The sequence below is a fragment of the Staurois parvus genome, unplaced genomic scaffold (assembly GCF_062004578.1).
Source record: "Staurois parvus isolate SC_StPar_1 unplaced genomic scaffold, SC_StPar_1.0 ptg000616l, whole genome shotgun sequence".
Taxonomy (NCBI): domain Eukaryota; kingdom Metazoa; phylum Chordata; class Amphibia; order Anura; family Ranidae; genus Staurois; species Staurois parvus.
In genome coordinates, this window is record NW_028318412.1 from 378,516 (window position 1) to 404,729 (window position 26,214).

At 41.3% G+C, this 26,214-nt stretch overlaps 1 protein-coding gene across 1 annotated transcript in view; it reads left to right on the forward strand.

The window, feature by feature from the left end:
• TRPM8 (transient receptor potential cation channel subfamily M member 8) overlaps positions 1-26,214 on the forward strand; it is a 75,746-nt gene that overhangs the window by 34,074 nt on the left and 15,458 nt on the right. Inside the window, exons 13-18 of the mRNA XM_089693152.1 lie at positions 1,496-1,625; positions 7,047-7,192; positions 11,062-11,174; positions 12,571-12,787; positions 16,939-17,030; positions 18,008-18,149. Coding sequence (XP_089549278.1) covers positions 1,496-1,625; positions 7,047-7,192; positions 11,062-11,174; positions 12,571-12,787; positions 16,939-17,030; positions 18,008-18,149 — 840 coding nt within the window. The remainder of the gene's footprint in view (positions 1-1,495; positions 1,626-7,046; positions 7,193-11,061; positions 11,175-12,570; positions 12,788-16,938; positions 17,031-18,007; positions 18,150-26,214) is intronic.

Here is a 26,214-nt window from a genome sequence, read left to right on the forward strand (position 1 = left end):
TCCGGTTGGCTATGCTGCATCCAGGTGACCCCTAGCGGCCATCTGGGGTCTGCAGAGCCTTTATAAGTCCCTGCTCCCAGATTTTTACGTGCACTTGTGAAGTAGTTAGAGTAAGGAGAGATATCCCACCAATCAGGAAAAGTCAGGGAAAGAATCCAGACAAGAAGGGACAGGTTAGGGATTTGCCATACTGTAAGGAAGCCTCTCCTTTGGGACTGGACCAGCCAAGCCGCACTCCACCCTCTGAACAGATGCCATTGGTGTATCTCCACCCGCTGTATCTTTGCATTTGAACTGAACTCTGTTACCCTAGCAGTGTTCTCCCGCTTAGGGTGCTTGTAGTTTGGCATTCTCTTCAATACAAGTTCCACGTTTTTTGCAACCAGACCTTGTGTATTTACTGTGGACGCACCATGCTGCACCTTTCCACAAACATGCACAGTGCATCCTTGTTCCTAACTGGAATACCTTCATAACTCCAGATAACCTTCATAACTTTTGAAAATGTTATATTTTTTTCTGGCTTTGCACCCTAGGGGGCATTTCCTTTTTCCTGATCTGTCTGGCATCTGCCAAATAGATATGAAGCACTCGATTTACTAAAATCAGAGTGTGCAAAATATGGTGCAGCTCTGCAAAGAAGCCAATCAGCTTCCAGGTTTTATTGTCAAAGCTGAATTCAACAAGCTGAAGTTAGAAGCTGATTGGCTGCAATGCCTAGCTACACCAGATTTTGGACTGTCCAGTTTTAATAAATCACCCCCGAAGTCTGTTAATATTCCTTCAATTCCTGTCATGTCTAACACCTATCAAACAGAGAGAAAGTAAGAAGGTATCTTTTAAAAAGCAAATCACAGCCAAAAAGGTGGCAGAGTTTCTAACCCCTATTTGCTCTTTCCAAAACTTAAAAAAATAGTATTGTAATTAAGGGATATAGCTGGAGCTGTAATTATGGTCTGGTTTAGATATGTATTTTTTTAAAAAAAATTAAAACTCCTAGTGCTTTATTTTTTTTTTTTTTGCAGTCTTCTATTACAGAAGAAACAATCTTGGGACACATAAAATGTGATAATAAGAAAAATGATACTAAATTTTGTGTGGTCCTGTGGGATCTTAGAAATTGCATCAAAAAGAGCTTAGGGAACCACACTTGACCCATGAATGGTCCTGAAAATATGCGGTCTGCTGATCCTTTATAGTAGCCATTTACTCATCCAATAATGGATTTTTCTACCATTTGCACCAATTGCAAATGAGTAAGCACACCTCTAGGGAATGTATCAGCACAAATGTTCTTGTAAATGTTCATAAATCAGCTCTTCAGGCTAATCAAAGATTACTGTATATTGTACTGTACAATTTTATCATTTTATAGTCCTATAATTGTGTTCCTTACATCACATGAAAAGCTTTATATCATTATTCATCTGCTAACACTGTTTAGTTTAAATTATCTTTAAATATCTAAAATGTGTTACCGGTTATTTTTCCCAAGACAAGAGGATGCACCTTGGCTGCTCTGGGCGCCAGCAAACTGCTTAAGAGTCTGGCTAAAGTAAAGAATGACATCAGTGCTGCAGGGGAGTCAGAGGAGATTGCAAATGAATATGAAACCAAAGCAGTAGGTAAGAGGCAATTTAAGCTGTCATTTCTGATAAGTTAAAGCGGGCAGTTGTGACCTGACAGTTGCCAGTGGTGCTAGTGATAATTGGACTATGCCAAAGGTTAACAAGAATGCATTTAACAAGCATGCAAGGAGCACAGAGGGCTTTGAGTTATTGTGTATTTATTGATGATCAGACTGATAGCTTTGTAAAAATTAAACATTGATCACAACCTCATCAAAATTTATAAAGACCTTTACAATACCAAACTCATAGTCAATCAGGAGAAGATGATAGGTTGGTTAAATGATAGTTTATTGTGTGGTTGGTATCTCTTAAACCATTGACTACAAGTCTCAGTATTTGGGGTTGTCCCATACAAGTCTTTGGGGTGTTCTCCAACTTCCAGAGAGGTATAGAAGCTGAAAGTTGCACCAGAACTGAAACCACTTGCATAAGGAATATAGGATGCAATCCACTTCTCTTCTCTGATCTTCTCTGTTTCAGAAAATTAAGGTTTTCTTTAAAATCCAAATGAGATTGACCTAATTTGATTTTTTCAATGTGCTATGTGCATTACTGACCAACAAGATAGGTAAGAGGCTGTGCAGAACAATGACACAGTGGTTAGCCCATTCCAAAGCATTACCAACAGTTTTCTAGTGCTACGGTCCTTTAAAATGTCCTGCACCAGATTCAGATATTCCCTACCACCCGTTTCGGTAGCGTTACAGAAGTGGCAGATTCAGGTAGTTTCCTTTTACAAAGTGGTGCTATTAATGCACCAAATTAAAAATGAATTGCCTCCAGTTCATAGATGTTGAAGCTAGAAATAATTAAGACCTAATCTAAGTTGGTGTATAGAGACAGACAGATTTCCTGTCCCTGTACACAGTAGATCAGAGTGACATATTTACCACCGCTACCCTCTCCCTGTCTCTGATTGTTAAGGATGCTGTCAGTTTCACAGCCAGCAGTGTCTATCAACCAAGGACACTGTAGTGGACAGAGCCTGATGGGAAAGCTGAGGCCCTGGTTCCTCACCAGGTCCTCTCTCACCTTGTCATTGACAGCAGACAGTAGGCGGATTATATAGCCCATAACCAACTGTCTATTGGGTCCGCCCATTGTGTGCTGTCAATATCAAAGGAAGTGACCTGATGGGCAACTAGTGTCTGTGAATCCCCATCAGATGAATCCTCACCGGTACAAAACTCCCTGCCGCTGTACTGCCTGTGAGGTGCAGCGGTGGGGATGAAGCACGGATGGATGGAGGGCAGATTGTCCATGTGGGCACACTGGTCTTAGTGTACTTCCACCCATGAATCTGTTGCCCACACTGACATTTGTTGTGTGACAGTACATCAAAATTCTAAAGGGTGTCTTAGACACTCTTTATGAATTCCCCTGTGTAGTGTATTTTTTTTCAAGGTTTGCCTGGGTTTTATCTGGTTTCTTCACTGAAAACATACTGGTAAAAGGACTTTTTGTTTTACACCTAAAGACCTCAGTTTGTATGACTGCTTTAGGCTTTGGCCTTACCATTGATCTGGTTCTGTCAATAATCATTTAGAAATGTATTCTCTAAGTAAATAAAACTTATCTTGTATGTATAACCACATAGAAGCTTGCATTTAATCATGGCTATTATACCTGAGGCCCCAAGGATCACTTTAGCTCTGTCTATACAGAGTTCGTAAAATTGCTCCCTCGCCAGATAAGTGTTTATGTGTAATGGATTCAGATTAATATTTTATGCCAGTTGTTATGAATAAAGGGACTTTATAGACTGAACATGTCAGAAGAATCAGCTGCTTATATTTTAGTAATAACATTTCTTATACCTAGATTGATTGCTATTTTTAATATAGTTCATATATAGACTTGTAAAGTTATAATGAAAATAAATTCAGGAATTTGATGCAGTGGACCTATCAATAACTTTTATAGTTCATATAAATAAATCGGATGTCAGCACTGCCAAATCACAATATTTCGACTTAAAAAGTACCTCTTTCTGTGAACTGGGAAATGCATGCCCATTATGAATAGATAATTTGGTATTGTAATATTAATACAAAACGTATGCCCTGGACAAATTGAGATGGTCCTATACAGAGGCAATAAGCACAACAGTGGGGGAAGTTTTTGTCATTTCTGCACATGCATGAAATGTTAACAAATGTGTAGCTTTTCATAAATAGTGTAATTGTAGACAACTTTAATGCACCCCTGTCCTTTAAAAAATTACAAATCAGACATAGAGTACACTACGTTGCCAAAAGTATTGGGACGCCTGCCTTTACACGCACATGAACTTTAATGGCATCCCAGTCTTAGTCCGTAGGTTTCAATATTGAGTTGGCCCACCCTTTGCAGCTATAATAGCTTCAACTCTTCTGGTAAGACTGTCCACAAGGTTTAGGAGGGTGTCTATGGGAATGTTTGACCATTCTTCCAGAAGCGCATTTGTGAGGTCAGGCACTGATGTTGGATGAGAAGGCCTGGCTCGTAGTCTCTGCTCTAATTCATCCCAGAGGTGTTCTTTTGAGTTGAGGTGAGGATTCTGTGCAGGCCAGTCATTTCTCTACCCAATAATCACTCATCCATGTCTTTATGGACTTTGCTTTGTGCACTGGTGTGCAGTCATTTTGAAACAAGAAGGGGCCATCTCCAAACTGTTCCCACAAAGTTAGGAGCATGGAATTGTCCAAAATGTTTTGGTATGCTGATACCTTAAGAGTTCCCTTCGCTGGAACTAAGGGGCTAAGCCCAACTCCTGAAAAACAACCCCACACTATAATCCCCCCTCCACCAAACTTTACACTTGGCACATTGCAGTCAGGCAAGTACTGTTCTCCTGGCAACTGCCAAATCCAGACATGTCCATTGGATTGCCAGAGAAGCATGATTCGTCACTCCAGAGAACACGTATCCACTGTTTTAGAGTCCAGTGGCAGCGTGCTTTACACCATTGCATTGTACTTGATGATGTAAGGCTTGGATACAGCTGCTCGGCCATGGAAACGCATTCCATGAAGCTCTCTACACACTGTTATTGTGCTAATCTGAAGGCCATTCAAAGTTTGGAGGTCTTTAGCTATTGACTCTGCAGACAGTTGGCGACTTCTACACACTGTGTGTGCTTTAGCATGTGCTGACCCCGCTCTGTCATTTTACATGGCCTACTACTTCATTGTTGCTGTTTTTCCCAGTTGCATCGACTCTGTTATAATACCAGTAACAGTTGACTGGAATATTTAGTAGCCAGGAAATTTATGGATGGACTTAATGCACATGTGGCAACGTATCACGGTACCAAGCTTGCATTCACTGAGCTCCTGAGAGTGACTCATTCTTTCACAAATGTTTGTAGAAGCAGTCTGCATGCCTAGGTGCTTGATTTTATACACCTGTGGCTATGGAGGTGATTGGAACACCTGAATTTAATGATTTGGGTGTCCCAATACTTTTGGCAATATAGTGTATCTACAATAGGAAAAAGATTAACTGAAAACCTTCCTTTCTCACTGTCCACACAGCAGGAAGCCAGGTCATTCAAGAGAAATCATACACTGATCTGGTAAACCGATGCTTTTGGGAGTGTTGATCTAGTTGGTCCCTCACAGAACTCACTGGTTCTTTCCACTGAGCTTCACATCATTATTGTGTCCTGTAATGACATGAGGTTGGAACCTCTAGGTACTGCTGGGTACCAATCAATACTCCTGGAAGTGTTGGTTATCCCAGAGGACCTCAGCAGAGGATTTCTCTTGAATAGAGTGATGTTTTCGCAACCAACGCAGTCCCTTTTTTTCCTTTGCAGGTAAGCCTGTTTATTAATTAATAATTTATTTTTAAATGACAGGGCCACTTTAATCCCTATTTGGACATAGATACACTGAACAGACCACAGAAATATGAAGAAGAGGAAAGTGCATTAGAAGACGGGGCTGCAGGCATCGTGTTTAGTAGACTAATTCTAAAAGTCACAAAGCCAGTTTTATAGCTAACAGATTTATTTATTTAGCAAATACAGCTATACCATAATTTTGTCATCCTCAAACATCATGCTCCATTGCCATTTCTTTGTGGTCTCTACTTTCCACCTCTCTAACATGGTCTGTATATGTCCACTCATGTGTAGTGGAGGCTAATAATAAACAGAAGTTTGCAAGTATGAAAAATACAATGAAGTGAGTGATACATATGGCAAGTGTTAAATAATAATAAGATTAAACACCTTATTTATTAACATGTTGTCAACACATGTCCTATCTGATTGTGTGGAGAAGGATCTGGGAGTTCTGGTAGATCACAAGCTTAATAATGGCATGCAATGCCAAGCTGCGGTTTGTAAAGTGAGCAAAATCCTCTCTTGTATTAAAAGCGGTATAGACTCCAGAGAGTGAGATATCATTCTACCCCGGTACAAATCATTAGTAACACCTCATCTGGAATATGCAGTTCAGTATTGGGCACCAATTCAAAAAAAGAACATTGGGGAACTTCTGAGAAAGTACAGAGAAGGGCAACCAAACTGATAAGAGGCATGGAGGAGCTCAGCTATGAGGAAAGATTAGAGGAACTGAATTAATATTCTCTTGAGAAGAGGAGATTAAGGGGGATATGATCAACATGTATAATACATCAGTGGTTCATATAGTGAATTCGGTGTAGAGTTATTTACCTTTAGGTCATCACAGAGGACAAGGGGGCACTCTTTACATCTGTAGGAAAGGAAATTTAATCTCCAAATACGGAAAGGTTTCTTCACAGTAATAGCTGTGAAAATGTGGAATAGACTCCCTCAAGAGTTGGTTCTGGCCAGCTCAGTGGATTGCTTTAAAAAAGGCCTGGATTCTTTCCTAGATACACACAATATAACTGGAAACTAATATTTACAGGTAAAGTTTATCCAGGGAATATCCAATTGCCTCTCGGGGGACAAGAAGGATCCCCTGCAGGAACAAATTGGATCATGCTTTGCTGTTTTTTTTTGCCTTCCTCTGGATCAATGGTAGGTATAGGATTGTAGGACTGTAAGGTTTTTTTTGTTTTTTTTTTTTTGGTTGAACTGGATGGGCTTTTGTCTTTTTTCAGCCAGGCTAACTATGTAACTATGTGTTACATAAAACAATTTAAGTAAAACACAACCAGACGTATTTATAAGGCACTTCAAAGCACATCTGTAACATGCAATGTGCAGTAACCTGTAGCAGCATCTCAGATGTTGTGTTTAATTGGTTTAGTTAGAGCAATGAATAATGATCACACTGTTACCAAGGGTCATTGTATTGTGAACATTGTTCTTTGTTTTATTAAATATACCTGAATACTTTGTGTTGACTAGCTACATATCTTATTACTGTGCTTGGTTAATAAATAAAGCCATTTGTGTGAAGCATTTTATACATATCCATAATCTTGTTAATGGTCTAGAGCTATTCTCAGAGTGCTACAGCAATGATGAGGATTTGGCAGAGATGCTGCTTGTGTATTCCTGTGAGGCCTGGGGAGACTGTAGTTGCCTTGAGATGGCTGTAGAGGCAAAAGACCAGCAGTTTATAGCACAGCCAGGAGTGCAGGTAAGAAGCAAGTGTATGATATATATATATTTATAAAAATTAAACAAGTCTTCATCCTGTAATTTATCACGTGTAGAAAACTGCCTAGCTCTCTGAGTTCCTATGGCTGCCAAAATCCTTAATTTCTGAAAAGGCCTAAACATAAATAGGCTCCTGATTTAATCATTGGCAACATTTTGTCAAGTGTAAACTTCTTAATTTTTGCTCACTGAGCTGCTTGAAAATGTTCTTGAAATATAATTTACCTGTCAACACAGGCCTTTATTCAGAGGGTGTGGTTTTTTGTGTTGGGGGTCTTTTAGCATAGTTTCATTTGTTTTACGTAGTTATGTTTCTTCGCCTGTTTTATTTGGTCATTATTTGTGTACTATTGCTTTTTTTCATTTGTTTTATTTTTTTCATTGTACCTTTTTCACAGTGATTTTTTTCTTGTGTAAAAAATGTAAAATAATGAGGCTAGTGGGAGTTTGTATTTTGGCAATGAACAATTTGAGGTATGCCATGTAAAGGCCCTTTACACTCTTGAAAAATACTTTTGTTTTGTCTTTCCCATTGGAAACACATTTGGCCTTTATGGAGGTAAAGCAGAGGATCATGGTTCATGAAAAACACACTTGTATTCTAACTGACACCCATTTAACATTTTTGAAACAAAATGTTCCTTCATTGGAATACAATAGAAATCTTGACCTTGACCACTCTATACTCTTCCTTTGCCCTCATTAAATGGACACACCTAATTGCGCCCACACTACCTCTTTCCTTAGTAAAACATTATCCCTTCCCATCCCTTTTGTACTCTCCTCTTTCTCCCTGTTTTTTTTTTTTCAATATCTCTTTCTATTTAATTTACTGTCTCATGATTCTCTATGTACATTGCTCAAAAAAAATAAAGGAACACATTGAAAACACATCAGATATCAATGGGGAAAAATATCATGCTAGATATCTATACCGATATGGACTGGGTAATGTGTTAGGAAGGTAAGGATGCCCCATCGTTTGATGGAAATGAAAATGATCAACTTACAGAGGACTGAATTCAAAGTGACACCCCGAAAATCAAAGTGAAAAAATTATGCAGCACGCTAGTCCATTTCATTTCAGCAACTCAAAATGGTACTCAATAGTTTGTATGGCCCTCAAGTGCTTGTATGCATACCTGACAATGTCGGGGCATGCTCCTAAAGAGACGACGGATGGTGTCCTTGAGTATTTCTTTCTAGATCTTGACCAGGGCATCACTGAGATCCTGAACAGTCTGAGGTGCAACCTGGCGGTGTCAAATGGACCGAAACATGATATCCCAGAGGTGTTCTATTAGACTTAGGTCAGGTGAGTGTGGGGGCCATTCATTGGTAACAATTCCATCATGCTCGAGGAACTGCCTGCATACTCTCACCACATCAGACTGGGCATTGTCGTACACCAGAAGAAACCCAGGACCTACTGCCCCAGCATAGGGTCTGAAAATGGGTCCAAGGATTTCATTCCGATACCTAATGGCAGTCAGGGTGCGATTGTCTAGCCTGTAGAGGTCTGTGCATCCCTCCATGGATATGTTTTCTCACACCATCACTAACTTACCACCAAAACGGTCATGCTAATTGATGTTATGTTCTCCATGGATTCTCCAGACCCTTTCACCTCTGTCACGTGTGCTAAGGGTGAGCCTGCGCTCATCTGTGAAAAGCACAGGTGGTGCCTGGCAGTGTGCACCGGGCTCAGAAGATGTCATTGGTCAGAGACATTCACACCAGTGGCCTGCTGGAGGTCATTTTGTAGGGCTCTGGCAGTGCTCATCCTGTTCCTCCTTGCATAAAGGAGCAGATGCTGGTATTGCTAGTTGGTTAAGGACCTTTTACGGTCTTGTCCAGCTCTCCTAGAGCAACTGCTTGTCTCCTGGAATCTCCTCCATGCTTTTGAGACTGTGCTGGGAGATGCAGCAAACCTTCTGGCAATGGCACCTATCGATGTGCCATCCTGGAGGAGTTGGACTGCCTGTTCAACCTCTGTAGGGTCCAGGTATCATCTCCTGTTACCAGTAGGGACACTGACCCTAGCCAAATGCAAAAGTAGTGAAACAGCAAAACAGTCAGAAAAGATGAGTAGGAGAAAAAACCGTCAGTGCATTGGGCAGAAAAATACATGACGACTAATTTTCAAACAGTCCTGTTCACTGATGAGTGCTGTGCAACCCTGGATGGTCCAGATGGATGGAGTAGTGGATGGTTGGTGGACGGCCGCCCTAGTCCAACAAGGCTGCGACATCAGCAAGGCAGTGGTGGAGTCATGTTTTGGGCCGAAATCATGGGAACAGAGCTGGTCGGCCCCCTTTAGGGTCCCTGAAGGTGTAAAGATGACCTCTGCAAAGTATGTGGAGTTTATGACTGACCACTTTCTTCCCTGGTACAGAAGGAAGAACTATGCTTTCCGTAATAAAATCATCTTCATGCATGACAATGCACCATCTCATGCTGCAAAGAATACCTCTGCATCAATGGCTGCTATGGGGATAAAAGGAGAGAAAGTCATGGGGTGGTCTCCATCCTCCCCTGACCTCAATCCTATTGAGAACCTTTGGAGCATCCTCAAGCAAAAGATCTATGAGGGTGGGAGGCAGTTTACATCCAAACAGCAGCTCTGGGAGGCTATTCTGACATCTTGCAAACAAATTCAAGCAGAAACTGTCCAAAAACTCACAAGTTCAATGGATGCAAGAGACTTGTGAAACTGCTATCAAATAAGGGGTCCTATGTTAAAATGTAACGTGACCTGTTAAAATGTTTAAAAAGTTAAAATGTTGTTAAAAGTTTGATTGACATAGCTTTTGATTTCAGTAAATATGCTGCAAACACAACAAATGACAATTTTCAGTTCTTTACAACCTATAAAGTGTTTTGAAACTTACTGTGCGTAATAATTTGGAACAGTGCATTGTAAGTTTTTTATGTTTAAAAAAATACTGTTATCATTAGGAGGTTTGTTCAATAAAATTTGAATTGTACTCTTAATAGTTGATAACATGAGAATTATGCTGACTGTTCTTTACATCAGTTATTTAGGTAAATGAGAAAAATATCATTTGCATAATAATTTGGAACAGGGTGTATAACACTAATGTAAACTTGCAGTTTATGCATTGCATATCTTGAGTACTACTCACCTGCACCTCTGTTTTTGAAAATGTAATAAAATCTTTGTGAGAGAAAATAGATTTGGCCAAGATAGCAAAATATCACTGAAATCTCCCAATTTCTGCAGAAAATTAGGGTTATGAAAACTTTCAACTTCACTCTACTTGTGTTCCCTACGTTCCATCACCTTCCACGTGATGATGTTGAACAGAAAGAGAATAAGAGAGACTAACAGTCCTACCTAGAAGTACAGTGAAAATGACGCTTCTGTCTGCAGCTGAATCTATAAAAAGTAAAATTATTTAGGTTCAGAATTGCTGTAATCTTCCCCAGATACCATTAGCTGTTTACTGACTGATGTTACCTCTTCCATGAAGTTGCTATTACGAATAAATCCAAGTTTTAGTAACTTTTTATCTGGTCTTTTTAAGCATTTTGTTCCACCAAGCACCAGCTTATTAGTTTTTGACTTATTAATTCTTTTATCTAATCACTATATACCTAAGTCTGTACTTCATATCATATTTGTCCTTTTCCTGATTTATTGTATGCTTCCTGTTTCTTAAGAATCCTTCTATTTTTCTCATAGCATTACCTTTGTATTGGTTTACAGTCTATGTATTAACATGCCTAACAGTTTCCATCCTCCAATTCCCTTTTAACCTAAACCATCTCCCAAATTACATCTGGCTTCTCCTTGCAGATAATCTTCTCTTTTTAATTCTACCACAGAACTTCCTTTCTAAGCAATGGTATGGGGATATTTCCAGAGATACCAAAAACTGGAAGGTTATTATGTCTCTGTTCCTGTTTCCTCTTATCGCCTGCGGCTTTATATCATTCAGGTAATTATCTTTAAAATGAATCAAAAATAAACACTTTTCTCTAGCTTCAAACCAAATTGGGGAAGAAGTAGAACAATTGGTAGGTTTTAAATCATTTCTTACATTCATATTGAGTAATTGAGTATTGTGTCCCTGTTGAGGAGATTTCCCCTTTGCTTTCAATCCTGACTGACTCCCATCAAGTAGGACGTGAGAGGAAATCACCCCAAGGGAGACACTGATGTCAATAAAACCTAAATCTTCCCCACTCTATCCCAAACTAGGAAAACATGTTTGCTGTTGTTGGGATTCAAGTTGAACTGCTTCAGATGTACTTTACACATAGAAAAAAGGGTAGCTAAGGGCTAGTCTACACAGGTATTTGAAATGTGTTTGTCTTGTGTTCACCATATGTTGCAATTGTCATGCATCTACAGTACTTGCATTTAACATACATTCACATTGACTTTTATTGTGGTTTAAAGCAATACTATACTCAATTCCACTCTATCAGTGCAGTGTCCATGAGTTCACTTGCTGGTGCCAGTACCTTCACCTTGACTTGTCCCTGATTCAGGATTTTTGGCCATCTAGATTGGTCACTTTGGGAAGGCATAACTCCCATGCTTGCATAGGAGTTCATTCGTGCAGATGCCGTGATTGTACACTAAGGTGTCCTTTTATGACACAGAGAATAGCTGTGATTCAGAGGATCGCAGCTATTCTCTGGTCATTCACAGTTTATGACACTCAGGAGAACATGTTCAGCCCTTCACTGGAGATCTTTGTTCTCCCTCCAGATTCTCCAGCCCAGAGCTGGAGAATCGGAGGGACCGCAAACTAAGCAGAGATAATTTACCTCTGTTTAGTAAACTGATCTTTTACTATAATCTCGAGAGATTATAGTAAAATCAGCCGATTTCCAGAGTTTGTAGACCGTTCTCCCTTCGTTTGGAGAACTGATCTACATATGCTTCATAAACGGCATTCACAGGAGAACTGTGTTCTCCGAGAATGCCGGAGAACTGAGCAGCGATCTATTGCTGTTGGTTCATAAACGGACACCTAAATTGCGTATGCTGAAGAGACATAGGGGTTGACTTGCTGTAGGTAAATAGGCTGTTCACTTTGCAAGGTCAGCTGTGCTGACTTCTAGCATCCAATCATGTGCAAGCAAAGATACTATTTTTTATTTTCCTTGCATATAACTGGGTATTCTTTCCAAATGAATTTTCACCACACTCACTCAGCTAAGGAAAAATTCCCTTGCAAAGTGAAGAGCCTATTTAGTTTTAGTAAATCAACCCATAGTATACCTCTTCTGCAATAAAATGTCTGCCTGATCACTAACCCTAATACAGTCTACAGGGAAACAATAGTATGGTATATTTATCTTTTCATTTTTTGGTTCTTGCAGGAAAAAAACAACAGATCCAAAAAGACCCATCTTTTTGAATTACTTGGCTTTCTTCACCTCACCTTTTGTTGTCTTCTCCTGGACAGTCATTTTCTACATTGGATTCCTACTTCTTTTTGCTTATGTCCTTCTTATGGATTTTCAGATATACCCTACAGGACTTGAGATTGCTGTCTATATACTGGTTTTTATCTTACTATGTGATGAGATCAGGCAGGTATGATGCCAACAGGTATGACACCAAAACCAATGATACATAATTAATTTATTCACTCAATGGTCTTCAATAAAAAAAAAATCTTAAATAAAACCTTGCTATGTTAACCATAGCCACCGATTAGAATACATTGTAATACTCTAATGTTGCAACTGGTATAAAGAGAATATGATTGGTGAATGGCAATACAGGTAGTTGTGTTAAGCAGTGCAGCATCTTTCATGATTAAGACCAGTGTTTCTCAACCTTTTTACAATCAGGGCGCCCTTGAAAAGTATTTTCAGCCTTGAGGCACCCCAGTTTAAGGCTTGGTTCAAATTACTGCTTATAAAAATCGTACGTGTTCCCGACACACAGACAAACATGCTGCTCCTTAGCAGATACACAGGGGCTGTCCTTAATTCTTAACGGTACCCCCACACAATGGCAAATGCAGTGTATTGTCGGGCAGCACAATTTTTTAAAAAAATGATTGGGGACTTCTTGCTCTGTGTTTCTGCAGGTAGGGAAGACCACTGAAATGACTGGACTGGCCTGCATGCAGCAGCACAGATGTACCTCCATTTTGGGGTGCTCACCTCCACACTCCAAACCCCCTCTCTGCTCATCTCCACATCCCAAACCCCCTCTTTGCTCACCTCCACATCCCAAACCACCCTCTCTGCTCACCTCTGCACCCCACACCCTCTGTATCCCAAAACCCCCTCTCTGTTCAACTCTATACCATAACTCACCTCTGCTCACCTCTGTACCCCAAACTCCCTGCTCCCTGCTCATCTCTAGCCCAAACCCCCACTCTCTGCTCACTGCTGAACCCCTAATGCCCCACTCACCTCTATACCACAAATCCCTGCTCTCTGCTCACCTCTGTACCCCAAAACCCCCTCTCTGCACACTTCTGAACCCCTAATACCCCACTCACTTCTGTACCACAAAATCCCAAACCCCCCTCTCTGCTTACCTCTAAACCCCTAATATCCCGCACACCTTTCTACCACAAAACCCCTAACCCCCCTTTCTGCTTACCTATGTACACCTAACCCCCCGCTCTCTGCTCACCTCTGTAACCCAAACACCCCACTCTTTGCTCACCTCTGCAACCCAAACCTCACTCTCTGCTCACCTTTGTACCAAACGTCCTCTCTCTACTCAACTCTGTACCCTAAACCCCTCTCTCTGCTCACCTCTGTTTCCTTAACCTCCCCACTCAAATCTGTACCCAAAAACCCCTTCTATGCTGACCTTTGTACCACAAACCCCCTGTCTGCTCACCTCTGTACCCCGAACGCCCCTCTCTGTTCACCTCTGTACCCCCAAACCCCTCTTTGCTAACCTCTATGCCCCAAACCCCCTCACTGCTCACCTTTGTACCTCACTCCCTTTGCAAGCAAATCCCCACCCTCCCTTTTGATCCTCTCCGCTCCCTGCTTTCCTCTCACCAGAACTACAGGGCAAGACCATTATTCCACTATAAACCACAAGGCTGGCTGAGTAAGAAGTGTGGCAAGGCTAGTGAACTTCAAAGGCATATGGCTGGCTGTAGGCTTTGCATCAGCTGAAGAATTTGCATATACCTCTGCTGCTTCTTGCCTCCTTACCCAGTCCTGCGAGCTCCTGCTGTGCCGACGTGTAACACAGTTTGGTGGTGTGTGCTGCCCCAGCTGTTGACAGAAGAGTGCCTTCTACCATCGCATAGGGCAGACCACTAGCCACGCATGCCGCCCAGAAAGTCACGTGGGATGGCCCCTAGCAACCGATGATGGCATCAGTTGACAGGACGCAGGCGGGTTGCCCGTGAGGCTTCCTGAGTTCCTGTGACATCTGCATGCGCATTTAACCTAGTGGACTGACACCACTGAAAAGAAAATACGATAACTGGTGGTGAGAACAATGTATTTTGGATGGATTGGGGAATTTTTTGGCCATTTTGCAGTGGCACCCTGGTTGAGAAATGCTGATTTAGACACAGAAACATGGTTTCTTAACACATTTAATAGTGTTACAACACTATTTAATAGTGATTTGTATTTTTTATATACATTGTACCATACATTACTGAGCACTGTTTTACAAAGTAGCCATGTGAGTTAGCAAAACACCACTCATTGAAGATTCAAGACCCAAGTTGTGTGGTCCAACACTTGTCCTTTCTAGTTGTGAGTGGCTGATTTGTAGCAGATTTAGTTACAAGCAAATCATCAAATGATCATCTGGCCCTCATATGACCACATTATTTTTTTAGGCTGTTTCATATTTGAGAGGGAGCTGTTGGTGCTCAACGATCTGTATTAGTTGTTGATAGTTCTTTCAGCATTGAAACTATGTTATGTGGTGTTCTGGACAGGGTCCTTTGTGGCCAGAATATTGTTTTCTCTCAGAGAAGTACCCAAAGGCCTAACAATGGTTACAGCTGTTCTTGTTAGTTATACGTAAAGTAGCAGCACAAACACCGCAGGATAAATATATGAATATACCTTAAATGCTCTTTCTTTCTGACTTTATCATGACTTTCTTAGGTAGCAAAAATATGTGGCAAGTAAAAAGCATGGGATAAATATATCAAGAGTTCAGTTAAAGAACCTGTGCCATATTGTTATGCGACTTGAATAAAAGAGTTGTCTAGGAAAGAATTAGAGTCCCATTACCCAACCCGCAGCCCTTGTTGTGCCGACCCTCAACCCAAGCAGTTTGTAGTGGAAGTGGGGATATTGATATATAATAGCAGTGGTCTCTACTAGCCTCCTGTAACATGTCGCTAATCTCTCACTATCTTTTGCAACATTTCCCCAATTTCCAAACATTTCTGTAGTATGTCCATAGTCTCTGACCATCATTTATGGTAGTATGTCCACAGTCTCAGACCATCCTCCCTAGTATTAGATATGCAGAACATTTTGTGTCACCCTTTGGGGATGTCAGAGGCACTATTGAGGCCTTCTTGTTAGTTAACTAATAAGTTAGAATATCTTTAGCAGTTTTTTTTCTAGTTTTGTATAGAGTAAGAAATGATTAAAACTACTTATTTATTTACTTATTTTCTGCATGTATCCAGTTGGGGAGCTGTCCCCTCACTTCCTGTTCTGGAGTGACACAACAAAAAAGGACAAGATATCACTCCAAAATCAGAAGAATACACTTGTCACAGTTTTCGATCACCAGGTGTACCTATTTGAGGATTTGCCCTGAGTTTCCGGGATAATTGTAAAATATTCACCAGGAATGAATTTTCCAAGTGGGGGCATAGATGGCCAAGTTCCAACCATCCCCCACTTTATTCAAAATTAGAAAGAGAAACGTTTTGCTAAAGATAAATGTAAAATGATTTACACTTATAAAGGGAACTGTTGCATGATTTACAACCTTTAGCTCCATAACTTCTATGAAAGAGTTGCATGCTGTGTGAAGTCTTTGACTAGCTCTGAAATCATCAATACCTAGGTGGACTGTAAGTTAGAAGTGCTGCTGGCATATATTCATCTATTTCAATCCTGTTGACAGCTCTTTCAGAATTTGTGGTGATTTAAGCATCGTTGACTGGTTACTGAGCTTTTGACTCTACAGTACACTGGAAGTAAATCATGAACAACCCTTTTCATCAGTAAGCTAAACTTATTTCCACCAAAACACATGCTGACATGCATTGCCTTGTATTTGTGAAATTTGAAATGACTTGAGTGTTAAGCTTTAGCTCAGTGCACTCAAAATGCTGCATGTAGGACTTTTTTAAATGCTCTTCAAAGCAATGCATCAATGGAAACAGAATGTACTAAAATCAATGGATTTTCTACCTCGGTAAATGTAGCAACATGCAGGAGAAAACCAATGGTAGAAATAAACTTTTTAAGAGTTTAGATGATTCTGGTATAAAATACGCCCAGTTTAATTTCCTGTAATATTTACTATTTTCATAAGGATAAGAATATTGATATTTAGTGATTTATTCTAATTAAAAAATGCTATCACTAAATCTTTAGCTATATAATTTCTGGAATTTACATAGGTAAATATCAGTTTCTACATAGTATGTGATTGGTTGCTAATGGGTGCAACGCTCTCCCTTCCTCAACTTTTTATACATCAGGTATATGTATGCTTTTTTAGTCTTAAATGTATTTTACATAGTGTATGCTAATGCTTGTTTATCTGCATAGATGTACATGAGTGGAATCAAGTATTTTACTGATCTGTGGAACATTATGGATATCTTGGCCATCTTATATTTCATAGCAGGAATCGTATTCAGGTGAGTCTCTTTCCTAAATGTATGGATGAATAAATAAATAATTGGATTTCTATTATTAGAACCAACAGATCCTTAAAGGTTAAGTCCACATTTTGAAAAAAAAACGCACATGTTTTTGCCTGGCCTGTCTGAGGCCATTTCACACACATACTTATCCTTCAGTTGGGCTGGGAGCAGGGGCGGACTGACAACTCATGGGGCCCCTGGGCAATAGAGGATCATGGGGCCCCTGTATCACTGCCCAAACTAAAAAAAGCCTATGAAAAAGGTACCAGGGGCATCTCATGGGGCCCCCAACTGACCCCGGGCCCTCGGGCAGTGCCCGAGTTTCCAAATGGTCAGTCCGCCCCTGGCTGGGAGTGCGACTTTCTCTTCATTATGGATTAATCACTGCTGGATGAATGCATGATGGGCCCGGCATTCCTATCTCTGAAGACAAAAGGGATCAGTTTCTCCTCAACTTTAAAGCCTAGTACACACTACTAGTTTTTTTTTGTCCAACCCAGTAGGCTAAATGAACAGCGATCTCCCCTTCTGTGCTATTGTATTTTAATAGGGCGGACAGCCCGCCACCAGAACATTCTGGTCAGCGTTCTCAGCCATTGGCTGAGATCGCTGATCAGGAGCTGATCGGCAGACAGAATGGCTCGCTTCTGTCAGACCGGCTGCCATACACCCGGGCCAAATGTCGGACAGTTTCTACTGAACCGGCCAATGCCAGCCAACAGTTAGCCCATGTGTACTAGGCTTTAGTGGTGCTCCTAGCTTGTTTACAGGTCACAATGTGCAATGTAGTCAAATTCTAGGTCAGGTGACATTCGATAAATAAGACATTTTTGGGTGATAGAACTCTCACACAACTGCCAGAAAGTAAAATAGCAGTTTGGATGGACTGACCCTGTAATACGAAAATAAGCATTTGGCTATTAATGTAAAATGTTCCCCTGCAGAAACTAAGTTTTTTCTTTCATTCTTAGATTGCACAGGAACAACTCCAGCTCACTGTACACCGGACGGGTTATTTTCTGCCTGGATTATATCATTTTCACTGTCCGCCTCATCCACATCTTCACCGTAAGCCGGAATCTAGGACCAAAGATCATTATGCTGCAGAGGATGGTGAGGGAAATATTTTGTGGTGCAATTTGTCCATAGGCATGATCATTTGTTTTATTAGACTGCATAGTGTATAGGCTGCAAGCAATGTGGATGCAGGGATCTCTATTGTATTTTGACAGAGGGAACTCCTCCACCCCCGTCAGAATACAATGATCAGCACTGGTTTTCCAGCAGGACCATTTGACAGAAGATGGTCTAACGACTGGCTTCTGCTGAACAGGCAGGGCTACACACAGATTGAAATATGGCCAGTTCCTGTTGAACCAAAGGAATTTCGATATATGTATACCCAGCTTTAGATTTGCATTGATTTCTTCCCTATATTCACTTTACGATGCCTTCCCTTGTTGTCTCTTAGCCTCTTATTCAAAATATACAGTATATACCAGCTTTCCCTCTGCACACTGACCACAGGGAGTTGCTCGTTCAATAATGCCACCATTCACAGAATACCTTGTTTTTTTTAATTTATACAAGGTGTTCTCCGATTGAACAAGGTGAAGGTGAGAGACAGTGCAATCTTGATCATCCAGTCAAGGAAAGCCTTATTTTTTTTGTTTTTGTTTTTTTGTTTTTTTTATACATAGTGAAGTAATGGGTACAGTAATGGGTCGACCTCAAAAAAGAAGAGCCTCAATCCCAGAACCACCCAAGGCGCAAGGTTCCAGATGCTTTATATTCATTCAAAAAAATAGAAGGTGTTCTCTGAGTGGTGGCAATGCTAAGTGAGTGAATCCCTCTGTTCAGTGAGCAGAAGGGAAGCTGCATGTCACAGGACCAGGAAGATCATGGCTATCACTGTAGTAGCGCTGAAGACTACAGTGATTGTCAGCTTCCCCTGCGACCTCAGATATGAGATCTGCATACTTACATTGGTCCAAGCTTTACCAATGTAAGTATGCAATAAAGATTATACTTGGAGTTCAGTTTAAATCACTTACTAGTACTGCAGCATGAGGATTCTACGTTAAGTAACCTAAACTACATATACATTTGCATAAAAGAAAGCTAGATTGTAGTTTTTTTATTGAATGTGTAGACATTATAATGCATATCCACAAACAGTTTAATCTCCACAAAGATTTATAATTCTGTTTTTTGACAAAGACCTCTATGGTTGAAACGTGTTATCATTTCTATAACAATTACTGCCTGGATTATATCATATATATATATATATATATATATATATACAGTATCTCACAGAAGTGAGTACACCCGTCACATTTTTGTAAATATTTTATTATTTCTTTTCATGTGACAACACTGAAGAAATGACACTTTGCTACAGTAAAGTAGTGAGTGTACAGCTTGTATAACAGTGTAAATTTGCAGTCCTCTCAAAATGCCTTAACACACAGCCATTAATGTCTAAACCGCTGGCAAAAAAAGTGAGTACACCCCTAAGTGAAAATGTCCAAATTGGGCCCAAAGTGTCAATATTTGTGTGACCACCATTATTTTCCAGCACTGCCGTAACTCTCTTGGGCATGGAGTTCACCAGAGCTTCACAGGTTGCCACTGGAGTCCTCTTCCACTCCTCCATGACGACATCACAGAGTTGGATGTTAGAGACCTTGAGCTCCTCCACCTTCTGTTTGAGGATGCCCCACAGATGCTCAATAGGGTTTAGGTCTAGAGACATGCTTGGCCAGTCCATCACCTTTGCCCTCAGCTTCTTTAGCAAAGCAGTGGTTGTCTTGGAGGTGTGTTTGGTGTTGCTATCATGTTGGAATACTGCTCTGCGGCCCAGTCTCTGAAGGGAGGGGATCATGCTCTGCTTCAGCATGTCACAGTACATGTTGGCCTTCATGGTTCCCTCAGTGAACTGTAGCTTCCCAGTGCCGGTACTCCTCACCTGGTTGCCACCTCACACGCTTGACACCATTTGAACCAAATAAGTTTATCTTGGTCTCATCAGACCACTGGACATGGTTTCAGTAATCCATGTCCTTAGTCTGCTTGTCTTCAGCAAACTGTTTGCGGGCTTTCTTTTGCATCATATTTAGAAGAGGCTTCCTTCTGGGACGACAGCCATGCAGACCAATTTGATGCAGTATGCGGCATATGGTCTGAGCACTAACAGGCTGACTCCCCATCCCTTCAACCTCTGCAGCAATGCTGGCAGCACTCATATGTCTTTTTCGCAAAGACAACCTCTGGATATGACACTGAACACGTGCACCCAACCTCTTTGGTCAACTATGGCGAGGCCTGTCTTGAGTGGAATCTGTTCTGTTAAACCGCTGTATGGTCTTGCCACCGTACTGCAGCTCACTTTCAGGGTCTTGGCAATCTTCTTATAGCCTAGGCCAGGGCTTAAAATTTCAAGTCCTGACCTACTAGCCAGGCCTTAGAGTTACTCGCCACCAACAAACACACACAAACAGAGACACCTGTACACACACACAGACATGTACATACACACACACACACACAGAAACATGTACACATGCACATAGACACATGTACACACACATACAGACACATGTATACACACACAGGCACGTACAGACATGCATACACACACACAGATACATGTACATACACAGAAATACACACGCACAGACACATGTACATACATACACAGACACATATACACACAGACACATGTACGTACATACACACAAACACACACACACATGTACACACACACATACATGTACATACATGCAGACACATGTACAGATACACACATGTACAACTGTACATGCATACACAGACACGCACAAACACACACACATGTACACGTGCACACACACCATAAAAAGTTGCAGTACTTCGTTGTACACTCACAGAGCTGGGTACTGCACTCTAGGGGGAGGCAGAGCACACAGCACACACTCCTTGCTTTGCTTTCACTGCGCTCAGCTATTGAGCAGTCTGATGGCTCCCAGTGCCAATGACAGATCCGGCCTGAGCTCCAAGCCTGCTCAGCAAGACGGCCCTGAGGGACACACTCGCCCCCACCATAATTTCCACTCGCCATTGGCGACCAGGCGAGTGGAAATTTCAAGCCCTGGCCTAGGTCATCTTTATGTAGAGCAACAATTCTTTTTTTCAGATCTTCAGAGAGTACTTTGCCATGAGGTGCCATTTTGAACTTCCAGTGACCAGTATCAGAAAGTGAGAGCGATAACACCAAATTTAACACACCTGCTCCCCATTCACACCTGAGACCTTGTAACACTAACGAGTCACATGACACCGGTGAGGGAAAATGACTAATTGGGCCCAATTTGGACTTTTTCACTTAGGGGTGTACTCACTTTTGTTGCCAGCAGTTTAGACATTAATGGCTGTGTGTTGAGTTATTTTGAGGGGACAGCAAATTTACACTGTTATACAAGCTGTACACTCACTACTTTACATTGTAGCAAAGTGTCATTTCTACAGTGTTGTCACACGAAAAGATATAATAAAATATTTACAAAAATGTGAGGGGGTGTACTCACTTCTGTGAGATACTGTATATATATTATATTTATGTTAGGCTCTTTTTGTGATCTTTGACAGGGACAAATGTACCCCTGCCACAGTATTTGACAAAGACCTCTGTGGTCAAAACGTGTTATCCTTTCTAAACAGATTGTGGATTGACTTTGCTATGCTTTAAATGGAACAATAAAAGATTCATTTTACTTTGTAGGTGTGCTGTTCTACTTTGGAAGGACTGACTCTGTAAAATACAATGAGCATTTGAATATTGGGCCTCGTTCCCATTGGTGTACTACAGTGTACACCTGTGTGGGGGCCGTGTTTACCCGTATGGGGATGCACAGCTTTTCTGTGCACCCCTATGCAAGCAGTCCCATTCATGTCAATTGGGATGCAGCAGCTGCACAGACACAGCCACTGCTTCCAATTTGACAGCAGTGCGGGTTCACGGCCCCGAATGCATGCTGTGGTACGCTTATGTGAACGAAAACTAAATAGTAAAATGTTGTCCTACAGAAATCCTCTAAGCTCCGACATTTCTGCCTAGACTGCCCAGGGACAACTCCAGCTCACTATACACAAGACAGGTTAATTACTGCCTCTATTATATCATTTTCACTCTCCCCCTCATCTGTAGTTTATATATATGCCTGTTCTGTTAGTCGATCCTGCTCAGATGCTCACACACTGTAGTTAACAGGAGACATTTTATTAGGTGCTTCTAGCTGCCATTATACATGTGTCTGCCCTAGAACTACAACCAAAGAGAGGCAATAACACAGTTGTACCAGTATCTAAGTAGTGAGACCCCTAGAGGCCATACACAGCATATAACATATTGCTACATCCTTTCTCTTTTAAATAAAAGAACAATGAAATATAACAAACACAAAATGGTGAAGTAGAACATAGCTATAAATTAGATATAATCCTTGAGGTGAGCCGGCTTTCTGATTGTTCTGCCAGCTCGCGTAACATATGAGGTTTCTTCTGATTCTGGCAGTCTATTTTCTGGGACTGTCTCTCTCTGCCTAGAGACCTCCCTATGCTCCTCAGCAGTTCCTGTTTCTTTGTTGCTGGTATTCATAGTCTCATCGCTTTGAGTGTCCATATACTGTTCCCAGGGCCCTGTATCATCTCCTTCTTGTGTTTTTCTCAGATGTCTCCGATTTCTCCTCCATCTTCTTCCTTCCTCTGTTATAATTTCATAGGACCGTGGTCCCAATTTCTGTACAACCTTCGCTTTTTTCCAGTGTTTGTCATATTTCCCTATTGGCTGAATCCGTACATTGTCATTGCTCTGGAGAACAGGCAGATCTTTTGCAGATTTATTATAATAGAAAGCTTGCCTATCTTGATTCTTCGTTAGTTTGGCTTTAACATTGCCCACAAGCTTTGGCTTTAGTAGTTGACCTGCAGTTGGTAGGAGAGTCCTTGTACGTCTACTCATAAGCCGCTGTGCTGGACTGGTGTCTAGGCCTTGTGTGGGTGTGTTTCTGTGGTCCAGTATAGACAGGTATATCTCTGTACCTGCCTGTTTTGCCTTTTGCATGAGTCTTTTGGCTGTTTTTACTGCTGACTCGGCTTTACCATTACTCTGCGGATATCCAGGAGATGATGTCTGGTGCTCAAATTCCCACCTCTCCCTGAATTTTTTGAATTCTTCCGATGTAAATTGAGCGGCGTTGTCAGAGAACACAATATCCGGAATGCCATATCTGGCAAAATGGGCCTTGAGTTTTTTAATTACTGTTTTGGCCCTTGTGTCCTGTAAGTAGTCTATCTCCCAGAAGTTGGAAAAATAGTCCACAGTTACCAGATATTCCTTGTCGTTCCACGTGAACAGATCTGTTCCTACTTTTGATGGTCTGTTTGGAATTGTATGTGGTTGCAATGTCTCTTTCGGTTGCTTATCATTGCACGATGCACATATTTCACACTGTGCTATAAAGTCTTTTATGTGGTCATTCATTCCAGGCCAATAAACATATTCTCGTGCACGACGTAGACATCCTTCTACACCTAAGTGAGTCGAGTGCAATCTTTCTATAATGTCTCTTCTAAGTGATTGTGGTATGACAGCTCTTTCTCCTTTAAAGATGATTCCATGCTGCACAGAGAGTTCATCTCTTATGTGAAAAAATGGAGAAACCTCCATTGGAGCATGCTGCTTGTGTTTTGGCCATCCCTTCAAGATGACAGTCGATAGGATCTGTAGAGTTTTATCTTCCGCTGTGCAGGTCTGTATTTGTTTCAGTCTGTCTTTTGAGACAGACAGATATTCACACATATTGATGCTTTCAATGTCTTTTTCTTCTTCATTTGTGATGGGTAAGTAAGCTCTGCTTAGGGCATCTGCAATCAGTAAATCCTTCCCTGGACAGTAACAAATGTTAAAATCATATTTCTGAAGCCTTAACAGCATACTCTGCAGTCTTTTTGGGGCATTCAGTAGTGGCTTCTTTGTAATACTTTCTAAAGGCTTGTGATCTGAATGCACCACCACTTGTCGACCGTAGGTGTACTGGTGAAATTTCTCTAACCCAAATACTACCGCTAGTAGTTCCTTCTCGATTTGAGCATATCCTTGCTCTGTTAGAGTTAACGCTCTGCTTGCATATGTGATTGGCTGTTTATCCTGCATTAGTGTGGCTCCAAAGCCGGTTTCTGAGGCATCACATTGTACTACCACTGCTTGATCTGGATCAAAATATTTTAGCGTTGCTGCATCTGCAATAGCATTTTTCACTGACTGAAAAGCAGTTTCATGGCTTTCTGTCCATTCCCAGAGTACGTCTTTGTGAGTTAGCTGTCTCAGTGGCTCACACATGTCTGATAAATGCTTGCAAAATTTGGAAAGATAATTCACCATGCCCAGGAATCGTTGTACTCCACGTATATCTGTAGGTGTCGGCATGTCCTGTATCGCCCTCACCTTCTCTGGATCGACTTTAACACCATTTGAGGTAAGAAGATGTCCAATATATGGTACTTCTGTCCTTTTTAGTTTGAATTTTTCCAGGTTCAGTTTGATTTGTTTTTTTCTACATCTGTCTAAGAATTGTATCATCTTTTTATCGTGATCCTTTGTTGCGGATTCTAGATCATCACCTTCCCCAACTATTAGTATATCGTCTGCTATTATTTTTACTCCAGACAGTCCTTCCAAAGCTTGCATCAATTTTTGTTGGAACACTTCTGGAGCTGGGCTTACTCCCATTGGCATTCTAAGCCACTTATAGCGTCCAAATGGGGAAGAAAATGCTGTTAATAAACTTGATTCTTTATCCAGTTCCACATGCCAGAACCCATTTTTCACATCACATACCGAAAATATTTTAGCCTTTGATAGATCTGGTAGAATATCTTCTATTGTTGGCATTGGATAGTGATTTCTTTTAAGGGCCTTGTTCAGTGGCTTAGGATCAATGCATATTCTTAACTTGCCTGATGGTTTTTTCACTATCACCAAACTGCTTATCCAGTCTGTGCTTTCCTGTACTGGTGCTATCATACCTCTGCTGTGCAAATCCTGCAGTTCCTCTTTAAGCGGTTGCATTAAGGCTACAGGTACTCTTCTTGTAGGCAGTCTGGTAGGCTGTATTGTGTGATCAATTTCTAGTTTGTATTTAACTTCCAGGCACCCATCACCTTCAAATAAATCAGCATACTCTGTTTTTATGTGGTGAAAATCCAAAATGTATTCTGCCTTTTGTGTAGGATTTTGAGTATTGTCAGAAACTTCCAGAGCCATGATGTTATGGGACTGCACCTTTATTAAGTCCATAGCCTGAACTGCTTTAACTCCCAGCAAAGGAATGTGATCGTCCTCCTGCAACACAGTAAACTCCACTCTGTAGCTCTTTCTGTTACGTGGATTTCTTAATTTTAGCTTGCATGTTCCCATGGGTTTCAGAACACTTTTGTTGTACATGACCAGTACCTTATCAGTGGGCTCAATGGGAACCTGTTTGTTAAGCAGAGTAAATGGAATGACATTGCAACTTGCTCCACAATCCAGCTGAAATCTTATGGGCTGTTCATCCACCATAAATATGGCAAAGAGCTGCTTTGCATCATTGGCTACTGGCTGTTTGACTACATTGACGTTCTCTGTTGCAGACTGCAGCTGCAGCCATGTGATGCCCTCTGTGCTGTCCTCGTCTGTGTCCTGGGTCACTGTGTGGACTTGTCTGTACTGTTTGCTGGTTTTGAATCTGCACACAGCTGAAAAATGGTCCATCTTGCCACAAGTCCTGGAGGACTCCCCATACGCTGGACATTTCTCTTTGTCTCTTTCATGTCTTTTGCCACAGTATTTACACTGGACTGAGCTCACAGGGAGCCTGGACCTTGCTCTGCCTTTCACAGATACTGCATGTACTGAGGCATCACTGGTGCCCTCCATCATCTTCAGCCTGTCTTTAGTCAGCTCTGCAGCCCTGCAGATTTGTATACATTTCTCCAGCGCCAGCTCTTCCTCCCTCAGTAATCTTTCTCTGAGGTGAGAGTCTCTGATGCCACACACTATCCTGTCTCGGATAAGGGAGTCCCTGATGTCCCCAAATCCACAGGTTGCAGCCAGTCTCTTTAGCTCTGTCACATATCTGTCCACACTGTCCCCAAT